At 43.0% G+C, this 19,175-nt stretch overlaps 1 protein-coding gene across 3 annotated transcripts in view; it reads left to right on the top strand.

The window, feature by feature from the left end:
* Positions 1 to 19,175, top strand: part of zranb3 (zinc finger, RAN-binding domain containing 3) — an 85,360-nt gene that overhangs the window by 38,000 nt on the left and 28,185 nt on the right. For all 3 annotated transcript variants that reach the window (XM_030410125.1, XM_030410123.1, XM_030410124.1), the window contains exons 10-14: positions 2,348 to 2,467; positions 3,193 to 3,372; positions 4,142 to 4,315; positions 6,273 to 6,723; positions 13,948 to 14,247. In XM_030410125.1, the coding sequence (XP_030265985.1) occupies positions 2,348 to 2,467; positions 3,193 to 3,372; positions 4,142 to 4,315; positions 6,273 to 6,723; positions 13,948 to 14,247 (1,225 nt within the window). The remainder of the gene's footprint in view (positions 1 to 2,347; positions 2,468 to 3,192; positions 3,373 to 4,141; positions 4,316 to 6,272; positions 6,724 to 13,947; positions 14,248 to 19,175) is intronic.

Here is a 19,175-nt window from a genome sequence, read left to right as displayed (position 1 = left end):
TAATGCAGCGGTACGATGTGTGATGACACATTCCTCCGTGAGAGGCTCACTCTCTGGTGCGTTCGCACTCACCAATTAACAGAGACGGCTAAAAAAAGGAACGACAGGCAACGCGCTGTGACGAGACGCTCGGCAGAGACAAGAGACTACCCTCCAATCACACGATGTTATCGCTGTGTTTATGCTCCACACTTTCACATTTCTCACCTGGTATCAAAGTGGTTGGAGGGTTTGTCAAAGAAAGTTGTTTTCGGTGAGTAAATATAGCGAACGAAATGCAAAACAGCAGGTTGAATTCTAAATGTTTTCATGGCCTTGAGTTGAAACCCGGTGGATGCTTGTGAAGGTTCTCTGCAGCACATTTATTTGACCTTTATTTCTTCCAGGAAAAGACAAACAGACCTCTCTGGTCTTTCTCAGCAAGCTTCTGCTTCATATTCATGCAGTTACAGTCACATTCACATGTGGGAGCTGCGCAGTACGAGCACGCTCTCCTACTGTTGGCCACCGAGCAGCTCTGCAGGACCGATGTACCCAAATCAAAAGAGTGCCGTCGCCACGGTGCATTAGCAGCTCGGTGAATGTCAAGTTCAAGTTCAAGTTCAGGTTTAATGAACACGCCGCCTCTGCTCTCTTTGTTTGGTGTTCCAGAATATTGGGTTGTTTCTATTGCACTCATTTTCTTTCAAGGAAGCTATTTCATTTACTGTAATTCATTACAGCTCCTCCGCTCGTGGTTTCTATGATGCGTTCATTCACACACACCTGCTATTGAAATATCGAGTGTAGAATTCAGGTTAATGAAAAGCCCCCTGCCTTAAATGTTCCAACACAAACCTGTCCCTGCTTTGTAGAGGCGGACAATGCTGTCCCTCCCAAACTGTGTGAGCCTCTAGTCAATTCAATGTGATGTGTGAGCAAACACATATATTATCTCTTCCATTTATTTGCAGGAGCAACTCAGATCACAAAAGATGCTTCTCAGCTAAATACACATGAATAACATTTGTTGCACTTTTTCTTAAAAGCATATCTATATTAGAAATTTCTGGAAGAATACTAATTTTGCATTGAAATAAAAGAGATTCTTGGATAGTTAAATCTGTAAATACAAGGAACCCTAATGCCTGGAGCACTATGACGAATATTTAAGGTGCACAATCAGTTTTGGAAAAGAAATTCAAACCAACAACAGTAATATTAACAATATTGATAAGGTAATAATTCAGACTCATTATTTTTGCATTACTGATTAAATACGTCATTCTCAAGTTTCCCAAAACACTGTTTGAAGCCAGAGAGGTGGCCTCTTAGAAGGGTCCTGCAAAAATAAACAGTATGAAATTGTGTTTGTTAACTGAAAAAAGATTATTTATTCAGTCATAAAAAAATCAAGTGATGAAGAATTTTCCCTTCTGATTAAAATGTCTTCCCCAAAACTACAGAGCGCACCTTTAATGTTTACATTAAGAATTAAATGGTTTTGTAGATTTGTAGACACTGTTAGCTGATAGCCTTCAGAGATCTACTCACCAAGTGGAAATTCTAGGGCCATTTGGTGACTGGCGGGTGTTAATATCGGACTGGTATACACAGGAAGAGGCATTGATTTCGAGATCAGTCTCAGGATTTTATGAATGGATATTGGGCACAGTTGCTCTTCCACTAATATTAATTTGTCATGGCAAATGTGTTAGCAAAGGCTTGCCTATTTACACAGCCAGCAGACACGGAGCGACATTAACATTCATTTGGAATCGGGTCTCCTTTCCACCTGAATAATGTTAGTCCAAGACTCACTCTCCTTTTAACTCTGTTGTGCTATGTTCACAAGCAAGCTGCTAATTTTGTGCCATTTGATTTTGTCCAGGTAACATGCAGTGGCTTTTTCACTGACGACACCTGTTACCTGCTACTGGAAGCTAGTAAACAAAAACAAGGGGCTAAAAGAGGATAAAATGTTCTCTGTCCAGATTGGATAAAGTGGGCAAAGATACCAGAAAATGTCTTTTTTCTCTTTTTTACAATAGCAATTACTGTTGGAATATAGAGCTGTTTAACACCTATTTTAATAAAAGAAAGCACTTACAGTAGCTATAAAATAAAAAAATAGCACAGCAGTAAAGCACAAAATCTTAAAAGGTATTGTAGATTCCTCTTAATAAAACAGAAATGAGTCTAAAAACCAGCTTTTCATTCAAGGACTTATGTGCTGCAGGTGTTCCATCAGCTGTGCACATGGCAGGGTCTCTAACTGATTTAGTGAGGCTGAACTCTCGTGACCCACAAGCTGAATTTTTCTCCAAAAGAAGTACATGTTTTTATCTTCCTGCCTCTGTTGTTCCAGGCTGGTTATATCCGCATCGACGGCAGTGTCCCATCCTCAGAGAGGATCCATTTGGTCAACAAGTTCCAGAGTGACCCTGAGACGCGGGTGGCCATCCTCAGCATCCAGGCAGCCGGTCAGGTACTCACAGACAGGCCCGGCACAACTTTTTTTTCTTTGAGTCGAGTGATAAACGAGGCTCACTTTTCACAGAGAATAATAAAACACAAACATAATGCGTTTTCCGAGCGGCTGAAAACAAAATCTGCACTGCAAATAAAGACACTTGGAGGTAATCACAAATCACACTTTATGTCCCGGAAAAGTGAATGAAAATGATTGATTTTCGTCTACAGGAATGTTTAAAAAAGACTCCAAACAGTTTGTGCCAATACTTTTTAATTGCATGAAACCTTTACACCCGCTGTCCTGAGCAGACACATCGCTGCACTGCAACAATAAATCGGCTGGTGGAAAATTGTAATAATGATGACTGCTGTTGGTTGCAGTGAATCATAATCACGATTTGTGCACATAGAAAGGAAGGCTGAAAATGTGTATTAGTCTTAATAACGAACTTAATAAACTCAATTATTCTGAGTGACGGAGTTTGTGCAGGAATGTTATGCATTCCAATCAATTGAAGTAGGTGCTTGAAGCACTAATATGGCAATTAGCTGCTAATATTGTTATTAAAAAGGGATTTCTCCAGATTAAAGTTCATTGGATGTGGGTTGTTCCATTTAAAGGTGGTTAAATGAGGTATTCTCAATCTCATTGGGCTGTTATTTCTGTGTGTGTGTGTGTGTGTGTGTGTGTGTGTGTGTGTGTGTGTGTGTGTGTGTGTGTGTGTGTGTCCTCTCCAGGGTTTGACCTTAACCGCTGCCAGCCACGTGGTGTTTGCCGAGCTCTACTGGAACCCCGGCCACATCAAGCAGGCTGAGGATCGAGCCCACCGCATCGGGCAGACGACCTCGGTCAACGTGCACTACCTCATCGCCAAGGGCACCTTTGACACCGTCATGTGGTCCATGCTCAACAGGAAGGTACTGAGGGTGACATTAAGGGAGAAGTGTCTGCTAAAACATTTCCATTCATCACCACTCGTTCGTACTTGTTCGGCATTCATTGACGTCATATTTAAATTTAAACTGAAATCAACAGTGCTACTTTCTGCACAAAGATTGTTGTTTGTTGAGTCTCTTTTCCAGCCATCCATCCATCACTGTAACAACTTATCCTTTGCACAGTGGTGTTGCGCTAAAGTCGATCCAAACTAACACGGGGTGAGTGGTAAATCAGAATCAACTAACAAACTGGGTCTTTGGCATCGGAACCAAACCATTTACCAAAAGAACGATCTGAAAATGGAACTCAGCAGTTAAATGTCTTCCGCCAGAGTTACTTCAAAAGTTTCAGGGTGTTCCTTTAACCGAATGCGGTGGTCTCGCTCAGAACATCTCACGTCCAACGACTGCTCGAATAACACTTCCTCACAATGCTCCAGTATGTTTCATTCTACTAAAATATGGAGCTTCATATGCTGTATGCACGCGTGAGTAAACTTAGAAGTGCCAATGAAAGTGATTTGCATGTGAGAACAGGCTTTGGGGATTTAAGTTAATAACCACAGATGTCAAGATTTGTAATTAAAGCTGAATTATTCAAATAATATTTTATCTCCTGTCTGTGATAGTGCTCATTACAGAACACGTGTGATTATTTTATTTTTTTTTACACACACCATCGTGAAGTTTGCTGTTGAAGCCGTGAAAAAAGTAAACAGTGGCGTGCTGGATGTTGTGTATCTGTCAGGAAACGGTGACGGGCTGCACCCTGAATGGAAGAAAGGAATATCTGAAGGCCGACCAGGGCGACAAAGACAAGTGGGAGTTCCTGAACTTTGCCGACGCGTGGACGCCGGGTGAGATGGTCCTGCCGCTGGAGGGAAACGAAGGAAGTGTCAAAGACGATGTGTTCTTCTCTCATGTGAGTCGGATGGAGGCGTGGTTTGTTTCATTTGTTTAATTTCTGATACTACGAACACGAACAGTGCACAGCAACAAACAACGACACATCACAAGTGACTATAAAACAGCAATACATGTAAAACTTTTCAAAATAAAAGTATTATGATAGAGTACTGAAGACGTATGTATAATGTCTGAGGAAGTTTGGATACACAGTGGCAGGAAATATTATATTTTGATTGCCGTTATAGAGAAGGCTCCTCATTGTACAGTATTAGGACCTTGGGAAACTCATAACAGTGGACCTTGTCGCTCCAGTGCTGTTCTCTGAGTGAAGCTTCATAATAAGTCCTTCAGAGAGAAGAGGAGCCAGATTGTGAATCATTCTGTACAGACCAAACATACTTGAAAATCTAACAATTTTTAAAACTGAGGTGACATTTGCAGTAGAGTAACCATGGTAACGTTGAGATTTGCTGTCCAAGGCTTTTTTTTTTTTCTTTTTTTTCTTTTTTTAATAAATGCAGTAATCGAGAAAAGGACACAAGAGCTCATCTGAATTTGAATAATGATGAGTGTGTCTGAGATTTGCGTGATTAGATGGTGTTTTAGTTTTTAGAGTTCTTTTCTGAAACAATTACACAATCCTCAAATCATCAAGTGCAGTCAACCACACGAATCAGCTCTTAAGGCCCTCAAAACATTTATTTAACATCATCACCACCAAAATTACATGTCATGCGTCCATATGTTAAAGGGAAAGTTAACTATTTAGCTACCTCTTAACTGTAGAAGCATTTCTCCATCTAGATTGTTCTGGTGTGAGTTGCTGAGATTAGATAATATCGGCCGTAGAGAACATCTGCTGTCTCTGGAATATGATGGAACTAGGTGGCACCTAGCTTGTGGTGCTTAAAAAAAAATCATTTGAAGAATGAGTCCTAAGTAACTGGAACTCAAGATAATCCAAAGACCTTGTTTTGAGCAGTTTCATGTAGCAGCTGTTGTCTTTCCAGTGAACTACACCAGTCAGTTCAGTAGAAACTGAATCAGTGTGACTGAAGACTCTAAATCTGTGCTTCTGTTTGTTAATTTTGCTGATCAAAAAATGTTAAATTGACAGATTTCTCAATTGTTCGGCCATAACGATAGAAGTTGACATGTTTGAATGTTACAAAAACAAAACAGAGAAAAATGAAACTATGGCAATAATGAATGTCTCTGTGCAAATAAGAAACCTCACTGGCCACCCAAATACTCATTTCATCCACTGTTTGACCTTGTAACACAAACACGACCAAACTAACTGAAAACTCAGTCTTGCCCTCTGTGGTGTAAAACTATGAAGATTCACCTGTCGTCAGTTCTTGTGATGGATTACTGAAAACATATGAAACATTTAGATGCGACAGGCATTTGACAGTTCAGTTCAGTGGGGATTTACCACATTGATGAACACGGCTGTGACTCATACAGATCTTTAGAAAGGCCATTCAATCCATGTTGGTCACTTAAGCAAAGTCAATGATCATCAGGCACTTAAACACAACAAAGAGAAGTGGCCATTCAAACAGGTAACAGGTTGTTTTTAGCTAACCAGCCCACTGTACCAGTTGGACCTTTCTTTATTGATTTTTGATGGCACAAACAGAAATGTAGCAAAACACCTAGTGCACAGCAGATTACGGAGGAACTTGGCCTATCGAAAGAGCTGTGAAACATTTCTGATTCATATTAGACGAGTATTTTTTTTTTTTTATGAAATGAAAGGCTTTTCTGTGCCTATTCATCATTAGTCATCAGGTACTTTTCAGTATTGCTTTCTGTGTTACCAGGATACAACTTGGTGACGGAAAATGTTGCTTTGTATTTTTATTAAAGGGCGAGATTTGACATTGTTCTGTTACTTTATTATCCTTCGCGGAGCAAATGTTAACTGTGACACAAACCAACTAGAACTTGCTTTTTTTCTTCAGTTTGAGAAAGAGAAGCAGCACGACATACGCTCCTTCTTCTCCCCGGGCGCCAGCAAGGAGAAGAAGAGGAGAAGAATTGAAGATGAGGAAACATCTCCCTCGGTGTCCTCAGAGGCGATCGCCACACCGTCCGGGAGTGTGAATTCTGAAAAACGAGAGGAGAAGCCCTCACCCGACCTGGACTTCTCCCCGCAGCTGAAGAGGCTTCGGACGCCACAGCCCAGCCCGAGCCCCAGGTCGCGATTCGGGGGGAAGCGGAGGTCGACGGCTGGGGGGGTCGGATCCGGCAGCCCAGGCGCTCTGGTCTCCTTCATGGCCCCGCGGAAGCTGTCGGAGCCCAACCCTTCCACTGAGACGTGGAGCTGTGGGGCCTGCACCTACTCCAACAGCGGCCTGTTGCCGTACTGCGAGATGTGCGAGTTCCCGCGCCCCTCTCCTGTTCTTAGTTCAGGTAGGATTAAAAAACAAATCATCTGATCCATCTACCCGCACTCTGTACGTGTGTCCCACTATTTATTTGTTTAATTCACAAACTTCATTTCACTGATTGCAAAACAAACTGGATTCCATTAAGAGAAAGACAATAATTCCATCATGAGAAATGAGGCACCTGAAGCCGAAATCCATTCATTGCTTTATTTTCCTTCCCGTCAATATCAATCGTAGCAGTCTGTTGACATAATACTTCTGAACAGCATTACAGATTTAACCAGATGGAGATGCGTGATAGCGAAAGATGGAGGCAGGCTTGCCAGAGTCTGAAATAGCTCTGCTCGGAGAATATTGTCTGTCTCGCTCTCTCTCTCTCTCTCCACAGATGACAAGGACACAGTATAATTCTCACCTGTCAAGCTGAGAGAGAGAGAGAGAGAGAGAGAGAGTGAACAGGCGCCTACTATTGCTGCAAACGTCTCACACAAAGTTGGGAAAAGTTGAGCTGGCTCCGGCTGATATCTCTGACAGCCTATGATTGTATCTTGCAAAAGAGAGGGGAGGGAAGTCGTTATGACCTGGCAGGCTGCAGGTCCATGCTCTTTAAATGTCTGAGACGCATCAGATCAGCTCAGAGACGACTCCAAGAAAATATCCCAAAAATTCGATCCACTCGCGGCAGCAGTGATATTTAAGCAGCCTTAGTTTTAGTGCTTATTTTATTGTAGGATGTTCCATTTCATTTTATGGTTGTGTTGATATCAGAGTGCTTGTAATTTAAACTCCGACAAACGTGTGCCTCTCTCTATCCAGTCTGACACAGCCTCCCACTTAGGATCAATTGAATGACTTCACGAAAAGGCGGAAAAGACAATACATTAAACAAAAGTCTAACACAGGCTGAGATACGCTCCACACTTAATGAAATCGCGTCTCTCTCAGCACCCCAACTACGACTTGAAGATGCAGTATGTAAGAATTGGCCACTCCTTACCAATAGGGGGCAGCATACCGCCAGAGTAACTGCTAACAAGAGCTGCTGTCAGCTAGCTCAGTTAGCAGCAGCCCTGTTAGCTAAAAAGGTGCAGGAGCTCAGGGCACCAGCGGAGTGTTTACACTGCTAGCTGGTTAGCATGCTAACCTCAGTAGAATCTGCAACTGACATCAAAACTGTTATTTGTTGATACCTTTAATTATTATTTTTTGAATGGTCTAAATTAAAATTCTTACATATTGCACCCTTAAAGAAGAAAGGATTTTTTTTTTTTAGGTCAAGATTTAGAAAAATGCTCATTAATTAACAACAATAGAGTCAAGATCACTTGAAAAACAGGCGAACACAACCTCTTGCCCTTTGGCTGCCAATGAACAATGTGAGAAAATGGATCTTTGTCCCCCTCTATTGTCTGACATATAAAGGCTTGTATCCTTTATTTTCACATGTAACAAGTTACAGTCAGAAATGTAAAAGACTGAAATGTATTAACCTGCCTTGGTTAAGAATAGATATTATGAGAAGAAAGCTCAGTTCCATTCTCATATTTGTGTACAAACTATGGAGCTGGAGCCACTGGGAGACAATCAGCTCATCTTAGCATAAAGAAAGGAAACAACTGGAAACAGCAACACACAGCAGGGAGAAAACAAGCCTACCAGCACCTCTAAAACACACTAATTACGAGATGCAACAAGTTAATAACAGTTTACGTATGTATATCCCACACTATTCCTTTTAAGACGTAATGTTTTATAAGTGTTCAACACCACAACCATTCCTTACAGTTGAGGGAAAAATACTCAGTAATTAACAACTGCACTTTGAAAGGATCCGCGGTGTCAAAATGAAAAGACGGCAGGATGACTCATGACGAAATAACCTCTGAACTTTTGGTAGACAGCTCAGTGAGCGTAAGGAAAACACTGTGAACTGATCTTTTCTCCTGTTGTCAGGCAAATTGCAGGCTTTTATGTTTCATAATGAATTTAAACTGACCTGTAGAACAGTAAGAATGATCAAGGGAAAAGAAATGACTAATAAAAATGTTAAGTGAGTTAACCTGGTGTTCCTCACTAGCCCTTATGTGAACTGTACATCCCACACCATGGTCTGCATGTCATAGAACCACAATAGTTTTTCATCATTAAAAAGATGTTACTGAACAATCGAGTTAGCGAGCCGGACAGACAGACAGGGAGAATAACTGGCTATCGTGGCACCAAACCATCCGGGCAAATTAACCTTTTTCTTTCTTCTTCTAAGTTATGTTGACAAGTGCTGTGTTAAGAAATGCAATGAGCTTTTCATTGGTACTGTCACCAGACACCTTTGCACATCTCATTAGATAAAAACTCTAAATGTTGACCCTTCCTTCTCTAACATCCTCTTGTGTACAACGAAGCAGTGGTGTTGATATAACATGCAAACCCGCATGAATCTCTCTCTATTTTTATCATTACACATATACTGTACATTATACATTACACATACACAGCTATCCAGTGACTCAAGTGTCTTAATACTGATAAAGGATCTATATTTAGTGTAAGTATGGTGTAAATATTGGCCATCCTGGAGGTTTGTTTGCAGCTCAGTCTGTTGGAAGTGATGATGGTACACTTAAAACACACGTAGTGCAAACAAGCAGCACCTCAGCCTTTGAGCAGCACAAAAACACACACCTACACACTCACCCACACGCACATTTTTAAACAGAATTCAACCCCCCCCCCATTTCATGCTCAGCTGCAGCAGATGCTTGATAACTATTCAGCAATCACACTCTCTTCTTTGTCACAAGCGCCACTCTGCATTCACAGCAGCAGGCTGTGTCAGCTCGCTAGACGGGGGGAATTTAACAACCTGCTAAATTTGTAAATGACAGACTGTGCCGCGAAATAACAACTGTATTTATGGAGATATCTCTCAACTTGGCACCGCAATCCTCAGCTCGGTGATGAAATGTAAGAAAATAATCAGGTCAGATCCTATAGTATGACATGAGATGTTGTCCTTTCAAGAGCAACAGTTTATCACAATGACTTGAAAGAAAGTTGTTGTGACACTTGCTTAGCAAGTTGTGTTGGTGGTATAAAGACATTTTGCAGAGAATCGCTCAAAACTGATGCGTGACGCAAGGACATCAGGGCTTCGTATTTAAAGTAGAGGAGCTGAAGAAGTACCATTTGGCCTTCGCAGTCTGTGGATTTGATCAGCATGGCAAAAATACAGCAAAACAGCAGCTGCAGAGGAAGAATAGTCAGCATGCAGAAGGATATTGGTCTGTTGTACCAGGAGGTGATTGATGTAACTAGACTGAGATGTTCGAAATGAGAAATGAAAAGAAAGATTATATGATTTGATGGAAAGTGCTGAAGCTTGATGTGGGAGACAGAAACCGCGGGTTAGAAGTTGGCTACCAAATGGCACATCGACCCTCCGCTAATTACGGTGGTAGGTTAACCACGCAGAATTCAGGCTAATTTTTCTCGCACTTGTTCCTCCATTTCACAGAGACATTACAAAAAGTGGCTTCTAATTTCTGATTTAACCATTGTTGATTTCGTCTGATGAAATGGCAGATTTTAATTCCTGTAACTAGTTCATGAGTTATTTCAAAATTCCTTCTCTGACGTTGCGTTAACTATTTTTTTAAACGAGAAACCTATCTCCATAACATATCTGTAAAAGCTACGTCTTAAATATGCACTTGACGACCATAAAAATGATATTGTGCGAAAGGATTAAGGCTACATGCCCTAAACTAGCATTCTGACCAGCTGCTTAAACATGAAGAAATCTAAATGAAGCAGCTTTGTTCTTTTATTGCAGTTGACCCTAGAAATAATCTGAGGTTGAGAACTGATTCTATCTTAGACAGCAAGTTTGTCTGGAGTTGCTGTTGTCCAAACCAAAGAAAGGGCAGGACAGAGCTGGTAACATTAGCTTAAACTCTGACATAGCACTGTAGTTCCCATACAGTTCGAGTCCTCAACTGGAATTTTTCTAACGTAGCTCGGTAATTAAATGTGTTCAAACCTTGAAAGTAATGCTATTCTGCTACTGTAGGTAATAAGCTAGGTAGCGGGGCATGCTAACAACAAAATGACACACATTAAAGCAGATAAACACAGTTTAATACACTTCTTACACTTTCGCTCTTATGTTCTTTTGAAAGTCTAAAAAAGGCAACCTTTGCATCTGGAGTGTTGCCCTCACAACAGCCCCGGGAACACGACTTTATCACATTGAGAAATCCAACACTCGACAGGCCTGCTGTGCCAAGCTATGGTTGCTAAGCTACGATTAAACAGTCACTGTTCGGCGGAGAGGTTTGGCGAATGGTTAAACCGTCGAAGCCAGTTTTTATATTTGGAGACGTCTTTTGGTGGGAGGCCAAAGCTTTCTGGTGAAGTTTGAAATTCTGTAGGTGGCATGCTTCGCTTAATCTGTTCATCCACTCCGGCCAACAGTTCTCCATCTACCACAGAAAGTTATTTCCTGTGTGGTGAGGAGTGTAACTCTTACGTAATGCAGCTTTCATTAATTGGACACAAATTGAATCACTGTTGTGCTGCATTGTCAGTAATCGAGGACTGTTTTTAATCAAGCTGTCAAGGATTATAACCTCCTCTCTGTTAGAGTGCTTGGCATCTCAGGTGGGTTAGTCATGAACATTTTCCTGAAGTTGAGTTTTACGCCAGTAAACATCCAGGCAGGCTTCTGCTCAGCCATTTTTCGGGTTGAATCAGTGGTGCTGAGTTCCTGTGTTGCAGCTTTTTCAGGCCGGGAGCGTGGGCACAGTTCAGTCCTCCAGCTCTTTCACTGGTAGACCAGCAATTTGTCTCTCAGCACCTACTGTGAGAGATGTATACAGGAAGAGGGCAATTTGGTTATCTCCTGGCTCTCTACACCTTTCAGCTCGCACTTTATTCTCGTCCTGTTTTTGTTTCTTTTTCTTTCTTTTTTTCCAGATATTTTTTTTTTGTATGTAACAACAGAATCCAGCCAAACTGTTTGATATTTGAGGACCCAGTACTTTCCCCCTCTCTGATTCTTCTTTGTCACAGACTGCAGCTGTTTCGCTCCCTGCAGACTGCAGTGAAAGCTTTTCCTGGTTTTATTAACTACTCGAGTGTGTCATTTTTCATGTGAATCCTCATAAGCTTACGCCGCTGGCTCATGCATAGGATCACACGCTTTTTGAACGCGCTCACGTGTAGCAGCATGATTGTGTGTCGGGATTTTGAGACTCAATTTTGGAACCTTATTGAGCCACTACAGACATAATGGGCCCCTGATTGGGGGGGAAACAAGGAGGTTGGCTGGTAAAGTCAAGGCACGGCCCTGTAGGATTTCCCCTGTTAACATCTTCCTTGGTGGGGACAGCTTAACACAAATTGAGCCGTCTCTCCACGGTCTCGCTCGGCTTGTTAGCGGAGGGGGGGCAGCTGTGGGGCCAGGAGCCCGGAGAATCAGATGACATTTCAGGGAGCCGACTAGAGGCTGGCCTTTTGAAGAAACAAGCCACAGAGAGGCAGGATCACTAATTAGCCCTCTGCGTCCCGGAGTCTCACAACTTACTGTCTTGTTAGATTTCACACCTCAAGTTCAACAAATAATGTGAAAGGATATGATTTAAATTTAACTTGGAAAGTAGGGGAAGGAAATCGCACAGCACTTCTCCTGAAGAAGTTCTGTGACATTTACATTAAGTTCTAAATAATTGTTTTATTGCCTTCAGCAGCTAATCCGTCTGTTAGCTTTACCTTGATAAAGTACACCCTCAATTTATGAGCGGCAGCGCCTCAGAACCCGACTTAAAAGTAAAATTTGAAGCATTGTGCAAGTCTATGAATGGCAATTCCATAATCCTTGAATCCATTAACATTTTTGTGGCTTAGATTTCTGCCTGACCTTCACTGAATTACAACATTCGGTATGAATGAAAATCACATGAATGGTTTAAGAGTGGAAGTGCAGAACGAGCTTGATAGCCGGTCTGCAAGGTGCCGTAAGCTGCCTTCTTTAAAGCGAGGCATGCGTTTGGCACTGCGCCATTATCAGCTGTTGAATGGGGTTCTCTGCGGCTGGCTGGAGCGCCGCGCAGATGCAGCAATCGCTGGCAATTACTTTGTTTAGGTTTGATTGCACATGGTGCAGGCGTGCAATTAAGAAAACAATGTGACACGAACATAATTCATTCTCCCAGCAAATTATATTGGCTGTTTGATCTCAGAGCTGGTGAAACGGGGGGGGGGGGGGGGGGGGGGGCAGGTGTTTCATCTGCAGCTTTTTCTGCTGCACTGCTGATGTGCTGTTGAGCAAAGATCTAAAGATGAGAATATTCTCAATGGTGAAGACATTCAGTCAGTGGTCAGCATGTAGGAAATAGCCTAGAATAGGAAATACCATGATTTAGATAAAATCTGTAAAGGAAAATAATTTAATTGCCTACATCCCCTTCAAAAGATTCAAGGAGACCTATTGTGCTTTGTTTTTTCCTTTGCTTCAATGTGTTTTTTAGAGATTCTTGTGCACATGAGAGTAAAGAAGGCCAAAATCCAATGGGAGCTCAACACTGCTCCTCGTCAGTAGTCCTTCAGTGACTTCTTGACATCACTACGCACCGGGTCACATATTTGTATAATTTATGCCTATAATCACGGTGGAAGTGAAGCTAACTGGAGGCTGAAAACACGACACAGCTGACTGGAGATACAACCAGTGGTGCTGGCTCAGGCGTGTGTGAGCCGACCAATCAGAGCAGGCTGGGTATTGGGGAGGGGGGGGGGACCTTTCAAGAGACCAGAGCTAAAACAGAGCATCTCGGACAGAGGGGGAAGACACTGCTGCAGCACTGGACAGTATGAGAAAACTGATGTAAAGCATTAGAGCATGTAAACCTTTTCTAGTAGTAATGCAAGATGAAATTCTGAATGTGAAAGTAAGCGTACTATGTCTCTTTTGAAGTGTTTTTATACATGCATACATCCTGCTTGAGTCTATCCATTTTACACATTTTCTAACATAGTCAGTAAAGGATTTATGATAGCTAATAACATCACTAATGAGCCACATTGAGTTTTACTTTGATGTCAGAAGTAATTTTGTCACACTGTCACACTCTTCAGATGATTGATATCTCGCCAGGGAATGAAACTCTTCAAAGTCTGATTACACTGTGCAACTCGGCCAATAAAGTAATCTTCTGCTCTCCCTCTCCCTCTCTCTCTGCTGGCTCAGAGCCACCCAGGCCTCGGCAACCCCCCTCAGCCGAGCGGGACCAGGCATGCGTCGTCCTCTCCAGCTCCGACAGCGAGCCAGAGCTCAGCCAGGGAAAAGCCCGGCCTCCGAGATCGGGCAAAGACAAACAGAGCGAGGAGGAGGAGGAGGAGGAGGATGAGCCTCTGAAAGACAAACAGAAAGTAGGAGAAGCAGAGGAGGAGGAGGACAAGCAGCAGCTGAAAGGCAAACAATCAGCGGGACAGCGAGGCGACAACGTCGCTGGCGGTGGCGGCCGCCTCCCCCCTGACCACACACAGGGTAATCCCACCTGCAATCTTCTCCTTTTCATATCTAGGGAAATTGGCTGGTGCTGCGTTGTCACCTGCCCATATAATGCTGTTTAATATCATCACTTCAAACCAATAAGGGACTATATCTCATTCCATATGTGGCTCGGCATTATTATTCTTACTATTATTAGTATCTAGTTGGGGATATTGCCTGTTTCTGCACTCAGGAAGGAGATATTGTGTAAAACAGTGCTAATCTCCGGAGAGAAGCTTGTTGATACAACAAACACACAAGGTTTGAGCTTCAGTCACTGTCCAGTCGGCAACTGATGAGCTTCTGATTGGCTAGTTTTTAATAAAGTGAACTGAGCGGCTAATTGCATAAAAGGCACAAGTTTCCTCCCGACACCGACTTCTCCTTGAAACCCAACCTGCTTCCCCCGTCCACTCCGGTTATATGTGTACATGTCTGCAAGTCTCTGAGGGATGTGAAGAAACAAATTCCCAATTACACAGTGTGTAATATTGCAAATTAAGACCTCTGTGTTCAAGTACTCGTGTCTCAAAGGGATACGCAAAGCAATAAATTGCGCTAATTACAAAGAACTAATTACACCGTGTGCAATATGAAGAGCTCTTAAAAAAAAAAATGCCAGACTAGCAGAGTCTAAGAAAAGCCCGTGACCTGGGTGCTGCCTCTGAAAGTGTGCAGACATTTCGGGGCAGGGTTATTGAAGGATGAAACCGAGCTTGGTTGCAGCGCTGGGATGTTTTTAAAGCTTCTTTCTTCCAGAATGCTTAACATAGGAAGGAACCCAAGCCATTTAGGTTTTAACAGGCAAGCTATCAACCCCTATTACCCTTTAACATCCTAAGATCAGTGTGCAACAACTTGGCAGAATCTTTTCCTCTCAGAGCCACACGTGCGCGCGCACACACACACGCTTTGACATCTATTAGTGGCCAGAGATTGTCGAGTGGTTAATTTCCCATCTCTGTAGCTACCTGTGCCCCCCGACGATCTAGGATTGAATCCCACCACTGCTTCCCCCTGCAGTGCCTTCTGCACTCTGTGTCCAACCCCCCCCCTCGACTGTCAGGCAAAAAAAATACCAAAGGTGAGCGAAAGGCCCGCTTTCTTTTTTAAAAACCACATCTATTTAGAGCGACTCTAGGGGAGCGATAAAAGCTTCACTGTCGATCAGAAATGGCAGCACAAAGGAGGCACTGCTGGATGCCAACTTTGCCGCCCACCTCCTCTTTAGACATGTACTTTTCCCCGGAGACAACTAATCTATCTATCCATCCATCTATTTATCTATATATCTATCTCACGTTGTGTCATCTGTCTGCCTTTTTGGCCGTCTTTCTCCCTAAATAGCTAGCTTATTTTCCTGTCTTTTTAGCTTACGTTCGTGTATCGGCCTTTTGTCTGTCATTCTGTCTAGCTACGTAGCCTTCTTTCTGTTCTCTTTTTTTCTTTACAATAAGCTAGCTAGCATACTTTTTATCGTACTATTGTCTGCTTGATATCTGTTTGTCCATAGCTCTGCTAAGGGTCTGTCTGTCTGTCTATCTGCCTGTCTGTCTTTACAGCAGGCTAGCTAGCTATCTGCTTCAATAATTGTTGTCTTTGCCTACCAGCCTGTCTTTGCTATCTGTCTGTCTCTGTCTGTCTATGTATGTAGCTGTCTACCTTTCTATTATCTATCAATTAATCTGTCTGTCTGTCTATATTGTAGCTGCCTATGTTTCCTTCATCTATCTGTCTGTCTCTCTTTCTACCTGTCTTGTCTACTGTACGCAGCTGTCCTGTCCGCTGTCTATCTCCAGCACCTATCTGTCGATCTATCTTTTACTCTGCCTGTTTGTCTACCCGTCTGTCCGTCGCTCCATCCATCCTGTTTGTGTTTAGTCAGTTTATTAGTTGCGAGCCGTTGCTGGTCCGTCTCTGTCAGCGTGGGTTTAGTATGAAACACAGCAGTTGTCCAATAAAATTGACCTATGGGGTCAGGAGTGGAGCCTAATGATTTTCCTGTACCTGCCCGTGGTTTTAGAAGGCAAACCGCAGCGCTGTCGGCCACCCACATCTCTTGATTGCTCTGAGATTACTTTTCCTCACAGCACAGACAGGCAATCACTCGTCCTCCACCTCTCCGTCTCTCGCTCCTTGCCGTCTGTTGCTCCATCTATCTGCATGACCAAAACATTTAAACACGGATACAGGTTTATTTGGGGGTTTTTTTGGGGGGTGGATGTTAGTTCAAACGCTGCCGCAGCTGCACCAAAACCTCGCCATTCTTGAAATGCGCAGGAGGAAAAGAATTTTTTTTTTCCCCCAGATCTTTTGTTTCGATCCTGCAGAAGATGAGATGACTCAGTCCAATTAGGCGTTGTTTTCTTTCTCTCGCAGTAAAATAACAGATAAATCCCTTGGGGTGTTTTGAAGGCACTGTTCATACTGTGTAAGTGACAGTCTAATAAGACGGCTTTGTAAGATGAATTGCCCCCATCGTATAAATGGCCCACTTAATGCAGCTGGCGCGTTCCGCCACTGCAAACAGGGGAAAGGGGGGGAGAAACTGCTTACAACAAATATAGGTTGCACATCGCAGAGCTGCTAGGTTTCATTACAGAGGTAGACGGACAGATAGATGGGATTTCATGAAACGCCACTGTCATAAAAACGTTTGGGTTCTGGGTTTGTGGCGCCGCACAATGCTTCTGCCTGGTCATCTTGGTATTTTCAGACACAAAGTGGCCCATTCCGGCTGAAGCCAGGGTGAGATTAGAACGGCGCTCACCAGAGCCGTGGAAATTGCACCTGTGAGGACAGCAAACATAAAAATGAAAGATATGGACATTGCGCGGCATAGGTCAGAGAGAGAATTTGACGCTGACTGATCAGGATGATTTCACCTTGAAACAAAAAAGGGTTCAGCTTACAATTGCATCACAAATATCAAGACGGCGGCGTGTAACTAATTCTCAAATTAAAGCACACGTCTCAAATAAAAGGCATCCGTGCGGGAGGTGTGGAGATTTATTGTCGGTAGCTTAATAACTTTTGAGAAAATGGCGGTAGGAGTGAATGAAATTGATGATTTAAATGGAAACAGCACACAAGCCGAATAATGTTTTTGAGGAAAAGACACATTTTTATTCTGCACCTTTCTACAGGCTCTGCAGATGTATTATTTTTAAAACATTATTTGCATTAAAGGGCATTTATCAGACGCTTCTGTCCAAAGCAACTTACAGTAATTCATACATTCATACACTGATGGCGGTGGCTGCCGTGCAAGGTGCCGACCAGCACGTCAGGAGCAGTTTGGGGTTCAGTATCTTGCCCAAGGACACCTCGACATGCAGACCAGGGAAATCGATCCAGCGACCTTCCGTTAACAAGACGCTGGCTCTGCCCCTGACCCGCAGCCGTCGACATAAAGCCGTTTTCAATAAGACCTTTGAGTAATATTTCTGAAGAATCAAACAACCCACAACTGTTGTCGAATTTTGATTCAAATATCGCTAAACCCTGATTGGTGCGTAGAAGCGCTTGGTCTATCTCCAGCTAAATCCTGCCCACTTCAAACCAGTGGGAAACGCACGGACACCTACACAAAATACAGAAGTCTCTTGTTTGAAATAACCCAAACTGTTCTGACTTTGGCTGAAAGTTGCGTGCTCACTCATGATACAAAGCTGATAGAGAAGACATGTTGGTCGGGCCTTTAATATCTCGCTGATTTCAGTTCAAAGTATTTACTGCCAGGCCATGATATCATAAGGTTAAAATTTTGAGCTCATTTGTGTTGACAATCCAAACATGGTTTAATTCTGGGCCGCCTTCAAAGCATGATGGGAGGGATGTCTTTGCTGCAGAATGTAATCAGCCCTCTCAGTATTTCAGTACAAAAGCTGCTTCTGTCCCGTAACCACCAGAGACCCCGTGCAGGTACATGGTAGCACCTGTTCAATGGAAACTCTCCTGTCACAGACATCGGCCAGTGTTGGTATTTTCCCCCCCATTAGCAAGCCAAATGGACACACACACATCCTCTGGTGCGCACAAACACACACGCGCGCGCAAAGACGAGGCAGACAACTGGCCACGCGAAGTGATTTAAGGCAAGTATTATCAGAGTGTTATAGGTCATTGTCTAAATGAAGCGTGGTCGAGCAGTGGCGGTCTCATTTCCACCGCCTGACCTTTTCTTGCTAGATGCTGGCAGGATGAGCGAGCTACATCGCTGACATTAATGACCCGCTCCCTCTCTTCTCTTTCCCCGTTTCCCTCCATCTGTGACTGTCATTTTATCACTCTCTCCCTCGCTTGCTGGCTTTTTTTTTTTTTGCTCTCTAGCCGCGTTTTCTCCATCCTGTTGTTGAGCGAATTCTCGAGCGGACTTGTGAAAAATAAATTGGGAGGTTTTCTGTCAAAGGAATGGGCCGTCAGTGTAGCTGCACAGTATTACACACCATTAAACGAATAGTTCGACATTTTTCGGGTATTATCCTTATGAGCTTTCATTCCAGGAGCAATCAGCGGATTCAGCTTCAGCGTACTTTGACATGCACATTTGCACCATTAACCAATAGCAAGCTGTCTTGAATGGAGAAACCAAAACAGAGGAAGCCATCATAGGCAGCAAAATTGACTTTTATTTAACCTCCTCTCTCAGAGTGTAAACCGCAAAAGAAGATTTCAGTGCTACCAATAGGTCTCTTGAATAAAGTGTTAACGCTTTGACCTGTTAGCGACGGAGCTTACTATCTTCCTATCTGACAGCAAGTTTGCTACCTTGAAGAGCCGTTGTGACCGTGACTGTGGTTCACTAGTGCTCCGGCTGACGAGCGTGTTAGCAGTTAGCCCGCCAGCTACAGTAGTTCTTGTACTGATGGGCTTCTTCAGCACATACAGACAACATGTTGTTGCTTTCATGTGAAAATTGT

Source organism: Sparus aurata, chromosome 24 (genome assembly GCF_900880675.1).
Source record: "Sparus aurata chromosome 24, fSpaAur1.1, whole genome shotgun sequence".
In the NCBI taxonomy this organism is placed as follows: domain Eukaryota; kingdom Metazoa; phylum Chordata; class Actinopteri; order Spariformes; family Sparidae; genus Sparus; species Sparus aurata.
The sequence above is the reverse complement of the archived record's forward strand: the minus strand, read 5'-3'. Positions and strand labels throughout refer to the sequence as shown.